General features: G+C 42.3%; 1 protein-coding gene across 2 annotated transcripts in view; it reads right to left on the reverse strand.

The window, feature by feature from the left end:
• Positions 1 to 7785, reverse strand: part of wu:fi04e12 (desmoplakin) — a 39187-nt gene extending 31402 nt beyond the window's left edge. Inside the window, exons 1-4 of one of the 2 annotated variants that reach the window (XM_039810886.1) lie at positions 7115 to 7785; positions 3589 to 3676; positions 2657 to 2778; positions 2418 to 2568 (exon numbers count right to left, since the gene is read on the reverse strand). In XM_039810886.1, the coding sequence (XP_039666820.1) occupies positions 2418 to 2568; positions 2657 to 2778; positions 3589 to 3676; positions 7115 to 7626 (873 nt within the window). In that variant the 5' untranslated portion in view covers positions 7627 to 7785. The remainder of the gene's footprint in view (positions 1 to 2417; positions 2569 to 2656; positions 2779 to 3588; positions 3677 to 7114) is intronic. The other variant, XM_039810887.1, reaches the window with a different exon arrangement.
• Positions 7786 to 8176: the final 391 nt, after the last annotated feature.

An 8176-nucleotide genomic window follows, 5' to 3' on the forward strand; every position in this document is an offset into this window, starting at 1 on the left:
AGGGTTAATTTTACTTTCTTTTAGTTCATTTTGAGGCGCACAGCAAAACCCTTCTGACACACATCTTGCAGCCCAGAGAGGGAGTTTCAAGGGTTTCCAAATATGTGTGTATGTCACCAGCAGGTGGTGGCAGAGAAACAAGTTGGCTCAGGATTTGTTTTTTTTCATTTTGCGAAATAATGATTAGGAGCCTCTTCACCAAAAACATCTCAGGAATCTACCAGAAAGAAAATTGCTTTGAGAATTGAAGACAAAACAAAAACTTTTAATGTCTTTTTCACTGCAGAAGCTCCCAAAAACTTGAGTGTGTCCACTTGTGTGTTCTTGTTTTTCTGTCAATTCCTCATGAAAATAATTATTCTCAATAGTAGACATAATTGCAACGAGCATTACCACTTCCTCAATCCAGTGTCTCTAACAACACAGAACAGATGAATGCATTCATGTCTAAACTCTGTTGTGTGCACAGTATGCTCAGTTCTGTGAGTCAGTTCACCAACACCGTTTATTCCTTTTTCTTGATGTGGCACGACACAAATCAAATCAAGACAAGTTTTTTTTTTATAGTGAATGACCTAAATTAGGTTTAAAAGTGTCTGTAAATGCATTGAGCTACCATATACTCAGGTCTTCCACTCAGGTCAAGAGCTTCGGTGTCATCCTCATAGCACACTTTCTTTTGAAAAACACATCAATAATCTCACCCGGTCTGCTTACTTCCACTAACGCACCACCGCCTTCGTCCATCACTTACACCCAATAATACTGCTACTCTCATCCACGCTCTTATCTCACTTCCCGTATTGATTATTGTAACTCCCTCCTCTCTGGTTTACCCCACAAGTCCACCCATAAACTCCAATTGGTTCCAAACTCTGCCAGTATTATCACCAGAACCCCAACAACTGAACACGTTGCTGCACTCCTCAAACAACTGCACTGTCCCCCTGTCCAATAACGTATTGACTTTAAGATCCTTCTTCTCACCTTCAAAGCCCTCCATAATCTCGCTCCTCCATACCTCTCTGAACTCCTTCAGCCCTACGCTCCATCCCGAACTCTCCGATCCTCCTCTTCCTCACTGCTTTCCACTCCTTCTGCCCGCCTGTCCACAATGGGGTTTAGAGCCTTCAGCCATTCTGGCCCTCGCCTCTGGAACTCCCTCCCACTATCTATCCGTACCATAGAGTCTCTACCCACCTTTAAAACCTCCCTCAAACCCCACCTATTCCGAAAGGCCTACCCCACATGATACACTCTCCATCAAAATCATGGATAGATTGCTTTCTTTTCATTTTCTATATCAATCTTTTAAATGTGTTTTTTTTTATTTAATCATATTTGCCTGTTTTAACTGTAAGGTGTCCTTGAGTGCTATGGAAGGCGCCCATAAATAAAATGTATTATTATTATTATTATTATTATTATTATTATTATAATATATATCCACAAAAAAAATTTTTTATGCAAATTGAAAATAATACCAATACCGTCAAGGAATCACAACATTGTAAAAGTAGTTAAGAGTAAATATGGAGGCTAGCCACGTTTTTTAAATTTAAAGTAATAATCTTCCGATCACACTTAAATTGACTGACATGTCTTTAAATAAAAAGAAAACAACTATATCTAAGTTGTAAATGTTTAATAATGCATATCTTTCATCAATAACCCAATCTCTCTCTCTCTCTCTCTCTCTCTCTCTCTCTCTCTCTCTCTCTCTCTCTCTCTCTCCAAATATGTATAAAAACATACTGCAGTATGAATATATACTGTATGGTTAAAACATGCACATGTCTTTAACATGTTTAATGTTAATGAAAAATATTTCCAAAACTTGCAGCCATGTTTTATTGTGCAATAACAAAGTCAATGTTAAGTCACCCCCTTATTTCTCCCATTCTATACTGACTGTGGGTTAAGCATTAATTTAGAGTGTGTGTGTGTGTGTGTGTGTGTGTGTGTGTGTGTGTGTGTGTGTGTGTGTGTGTGTGTGTGTGTGTGTGTGTGTGTGTGTGTGTGTGTGCGTGCGTGTGTGCGTGTGTGCGTGCGTGGCAGTGACAGACCATAATCGATTATAGCCTACTGATATCACTTTTCTGGTCGCTGCTTTTTTGTTTTTGCTGTCTGCTGTGTTCAGACTCTGCTGTATTCAGGAAGTGTCTTTTTTAAGAGCAGATATAATAAAAAAGGGGAGTTCATACATATCTGACTGCTTGAATTTGTTGATGAAAACCATGTGTAGTAATATGTAATAATAATGAGGAGGTGACGCATCGTGATATCGAATCGATTCGAATCGTTGACAAGATAATCGTAATCGAATTGAATGGTGACACCAGTGAAGATTCACACCCCTAGTGTGTGTGTGTGTGTGTGTGTGTGTGTGTGTGTGTGTGTTATTTGTGTACACACACCTTTTGCTGTGCAATCCAGGCCATAGCGTCTTGGTAGCTCCTTCCCGGCTCCTCCCAGCCTCCGGAGCCCCCTCTGGTGCTCCTCCTCCTGTGCGTGGTGCCGGAGATGGCCATGTGGACCCCCTTCAGCTGGTCTTTACATATCTCCAAACTACAGATTAGGAAGAGAGAAGGGACATGTGGCAATACTTGTATGTAAATCAGTTTAGAAAAAAAAGAAAGGGAGAAGTGATCCTTACGTCCTGACTACGTTGTCAATGGGCTCTCCCAGATCTCTCAGGTCCATCGCGCAGGCCTTAAGCTGCTCAATGCTATCTTTGGCCTTCATCATGTAGCGCTCTGCCTCATTTGGGGCACTGCCCTGCAAGACATACACAATGCATTCAGGGAGGTGTACAAAACCACTGCCCAGAAAGCAAAATACGCATCCATACATTTCCCTGTGAAAGGTTTCAGTCTATGTTGAAATTCGCAAAATGTTGGATTTTTCTATTTGTAAAGTGAGAAACAACCAATAATGTCCGTCACTTTTAGCCCTGTTTTATCCAGTAGATTTAATGTCTACCAACCAAAAGGATTTGACAGTTTTCCTACTTATTTTTTATTTTTGGTCATATGCCACCCCTCATTTAAACTTAATGTGTGCAAAAGCCTTTGTTAATATTTTTATCTGTTGGATTTTTCTTTTTTTTGATATGACAAACACCTTGTCTTAGTTTTTCTTTAATAATAAATGCAGCGCTTTCACTTAACACTGAATTTGTCAGATTTGAGTTTACAGGACAAAAAATCCTGAAGAAAGGTTGCTCAGCAGGAAGTTGAGGAGGTGTGTGTGGAAGTGTGTGTGTGTGTGTGTGTGTGTGTGTGTGTGTGTGTGTGTGTATATGTGACTGTTGAAATGTTGCTGAAGGGGGTATGGCTCTAAAAACAGATCCAACAGAGAGAAAAACAACAGCCTGGTTCGTATTACATGTTCTGACAACCAAACACTATTTCTGCCTTTCTTTTTACATCTTTTTGCCAACCGAAGGAAAGCTGCAACACGATTCACAACGCTTTTTCTTTTGAAATAAAATCCTACAGAAAGAGCTCCGACCCAGACAGGCTTCAATTTGCACAACTATAGGGAAAAGAGCCAAAAAGTAGCACTACAAAACAAAGCATAACTCACAGACTGAAGGGCGTAGTCGGCTTTCTTCAGGTACTCCTGGCACTGGGCCTGCAGGATCATGGCCCTCTGTTGGATGGAAACGGAGGCACTGCAGGGAGCAGCAGAGTGAACTCATCAGCATCAAGCTCATTACTATACTGTAATAATATTCAGCTGCATTATTTAAGGCACAATAGCACAGTTTAGACCAGAGCTTCCAGACTGTTTTACCATGTGATGTAATGAGTTAGGAGCAGTTTCACCAAAGACAGCTTAGCTTTTCTCTTGGCAGATTGGTTCATTTGAATATGTTTGACAGCCAGTGTTTCTCAACAAAAAGCTGACTTTAGTCAGAAAAAGATCATATCATTTTGTGCAGCAGAGTGTGTGTTTTTTCTTCTTTCCCATCCTGTTAAATCATCTCTTGATCTCGAAGATTTGTCCCGTGGGAACCACTGACTCAGACCACACAGTGCGGATGAATGTCCTGTCCTGATTATCACATGCAGCATTGCATGGCTTTGAGGAAACACTTTTTGTTTTGGGGTCATTTTTTGTCCTAGCAATTATCTAGAATGAAGTTTATATGTAACTGAAATTTTTTTGGGAGTTTTTATGCAAAGGGTCATGTAGTAAGGCATTAATATTAGTGAAAATCAAATAAAAATACAAATGACAATGTTTATTATGTACCTCAGAAAGGAATAAATGATGTATTCTCAAACATTTTGAAATAGCCTGGTTGACACCAGACCCTTCTCAGTTGTAACTGAGAGTTCCAAAGGGGGCGTCACCAAAGGACGCCGCTCAAATGCCTCTGGGCGCAATTGGATAGTCCTTCAACCAATCAGACCAACGATCCGGGTGACGTAGCATCGACAGCGGCATCAACGGGTCGCTGCGCTTAAGTGGCAGTCATATTGAATGTTAACAAAAAGCTGCTCGCCATCGCTGCGCTATCGTCATGGTGTAAAGCCCGCCTCAACGGTTGTGATTGGTGCCTCGATTTGGAAAAATTGGAAATGGGCTTGAATGGGCTCTTGGCCAGACCAAAGAATTTCTAATAAGGGAAGAAGTTCCACTCTCTCGTTACTTCGGCTTCTGAACTGGTTGCAGTTCCACTCTGTTTCCAGGCCAGTGCAGAATGAATGGGACTCTATGGAGCTATACCCCTCAAAATCTACTTTTCTCAGAATATAAGTTTTTATCTAGTAATTTGAATGTTGCAGTCGAAAGGGGAGGCTAAGAAAATACACACTGTGTTAGATTTTAGTGGGGGTTTTGTTCTAAAAAGCCTTTTAAAATGTCAATGACGTCATACACATATACAGCCTGAGATACTGCTTTACAGCAAGCTCTGAATCACTTCCTTTATCCTCTCGAGGCATCGACAACACAGCTGACAGGTTAGGCTAGAAAGAGGTTTGCTAATGTTTTAAAGACCACGCCGAAATATTCACTCTGACATTCTGGTTCTGCTTCGGATGCCGTCAAGCGGGATCTCTGATCGTAATCACTCCTTCACTGACCAATCAGCATTCATTAGCACAATGCTAGCGTGTTATGGGCAACAACAACTTAACCTGTAAGAAATCAAAAGGACATAAGTACTCGTTCATTCAACTTTCGACCTATAATCCAGGTTGAACTTGCAAAAACTACAATCAAATCTGAGGTTTCTCAACGACAATCAGGCGAAAGAGACACATTTAGTCGTCTAGCTCCATAGAGTCCCATTCATTTTGCACTGGACCGCGATCACCCCCAGTGGAACTCTGGTGGAACTGCAACCAAATTCGGTACAATGGGGCTGAATAGGGAGTGGAACGGCTTTCCGTAGACGGGCTTTGGCCAGACTGACCTGCAGAGCAAATCTCAAATTTGCCGGAAGTTCGTCAGGGTTTTCCCAGGCTAATTTTGAAAGGTAAGTCATGTCAAGTTATGGTAACTGGTAATGCTTTTTTTTAAATGTGCAGTTGGGAGCTGGTTCATATACATTTTTATGTGTATTATGAGCTATTACGGGCTGGGAATAGTTAATGCCTTACACAATAATAAAAACATAATTATCATTCACCACATGCAGTAGTTTCACTGAAAACAGAGGAGGTTAATTTGCTGTATCTGCTTTAGCACATGCTGGATTTCTGAGGCCTGTACTGGATTTCAACATTTGAGGGTCGATAATAACTGATAACAATATATCAATGACATGAACAATCTGATGAAAATCTATCATCAAAAAGGTCACTGTTTCTAAACAAAGTCAAACATATCTTTGGCATTTCTGTACTGCAACTGATCAGCCGACATGTGTGCCATTAACAATATATTGAGCAAAAGTTCCTCTAAAACTAACGCACACTTCCACAAAACAAAAAAAGGTGCTGGATGCAAAAACATAAAGACAAAAAAACAAAAACAGACATAGGATCGAAACATCTGCACACTTATATATGTCCTTTGCACCAAAAAATTATCCAACCTTTTTTGGACCTTTGTCAGAGCCTGAGGACAATGATGTATCTGCCATAAGCTTATAGCCAACTGACTGAAATATCAGCCCAATCGGTTGATCTGTCTAGTTGTGATTACTGAATCCTCATTTGTGGCTTTTTCTTAGAAAAAAAAAACCCACTGCCACAACTCTACTTTACTAATCAGAAGGCCCACATAAATACCTGCCAATAAATATCAGAAACTCCATGATTTAAAATCAATAAGACATGATCGGCCCCAGAAACTAAACATTTTCTTTCATCATGTCAAACATCTTGTGATCATGTCGGCCAGATGACCTCTCTGCCCATTTCTGAAGTACCACAGTGACATACAGTATTTCCCCTGTGGGTGATAGCGTGGAAGGTCTGAAACTGACACACGTTTCTGGAACAAGTGAGTGTTAAGCTGTTGCAGCAGAGGGAACTTAGCAGCTCAGTGTGAGCTATAAATCAAACTCAGTGCCTCTCTCTCCAGGGAGGGAAGCTGCTGTGCAAAACACAGCTATTCCAGTGCAGCCTTGTTTTATTGTCACTGTGTTATCAATAATTTAACAAAATAATCAGGTAAGTGGTTACTCCTTTAACAAACATAGCCTACTACGGATGCAGGTACAACAGTATGCAACCTTACTTTAACTTGCATGCAGACAGAGTCAATAACTTACACTGTTCCAAAACTCAATGAAACAGATGTAAATGTTAGGGTATTTTGCAGATTTGCAGAAGATGATCATTTCCCTGTATTATATGGTCCTTGCAAATATTATCCTGCATTTGTTTGGCAAATGTGGTGTCTGGGCTGCAAATACTAGAGCTTTGTTGGCTTAAGGGCCATTATGTCTACTCAAGGTGTGCGGTGACGAAATGAACACTGGGATAAAACAGGCTGCGTTGTTAATATTTAATAGCAAGCAGCTTTCAGGCTGACGTGCATCCTGCGCCACAAAATGCCGCCCTGGTTCACAGAAACAGGCAACAGGTGGCCGCGAGAGGAGAGCAAAATAAATAGTTGTAAAATGAACCAGAAAATTTAAATCATAGCCTACCGCGTTCCGCCTCCCATTCCGCCCGACATTCCAGCGCTCACCATTCCGCTTGGCATTCCGCTCACCATTCCGCCTGCCATTCCGCTCGACATTCCGCTCACCATTCCGCCTCCCGTACCGCTCATCATTCCGCTCGACTTTCCGCCTGCCACTGCGCTCGACATTCCGCCTCCAGAACCGCTCATCATTCCGCCTCCCGTACCGCTCATCATTCCGCCTCCTCTGCCGCCCGACATTGCGGCGTTCACCATACCGCTCGACATTGCGCTCATCATTCCGCCTCCCGAGCCGCTCATGTTTCCGCGTAACATTCCGCCCCCCATGCCGCCTCCAGATGACTTTGAGAAGGTGTAGGTGTTATAATCTGCGTCCATGTAGGGCTCGTACCCGTTACCGGCTCCGTGCAGGATCTCGCTCCGGGAGTACTGGACATTGCCCCCGCCGGTCAAGTCGCCTTTGGAGCCGACCCTGCGGCCCGTGTACAGGGCCTTCTGAGACCCGTACATACTCATTCTGACACGGAAACGGCAGCCAAAGCGACTCTGTGGAAGCTACAGGGAAGCTCAGCAGGCAGGTAGAGTATAGTCTCTCTCTCTCTCTCTCTCTCTCTCTCTCTGTGTCCACCTGTCCGCCCCGGCCCCCTTGCTCTCTCTGGTGCAGACTGCAACCAAACGGCAGGCGAGGATCGTTTTTGGAGGCTGGTGACCACACCTCTATGACTCTCCCTATAACCTGCTGAGCCAAAAAAACTTCTCTCCGTGCCACTCCCCTCTTAACCAAACTCAGCTGGCAGAGAGCGCGTCTGTGCTGTTTGTAGTTCTATCTTTGTGGGGACCAATTTGACTTTCAGATTAACAATAATAATTAATAACAATAATAAAAATGCACCGATTGTCCTAGATGAATAACAGGAGTAAAGAATGTTGGGTTATCCCGTCTGCTTCAAACCTCGAGTCTCATCAACAGTGTGAAACGTTTCTTATCTATGAAAAAGAAAAAAGAAAAAATAACTTCAACTCAAAAGGCCTCAAAAGAATTAGGCCTTGAGAAGTTTTGATAGGC

This window comes from Perca fluviatilis, chromosome 9, assembly GCF_010015445.1.
Source record: "Perca fluviatilis chromosome 9, GENO_Pfluv_1.0, whole genome shotgun sequence".
NCBI lineage: Eukaryota > Metazoa > Chordata > Actinopteri > Perciformes > Percidae > Perca > Perca fluviatilis.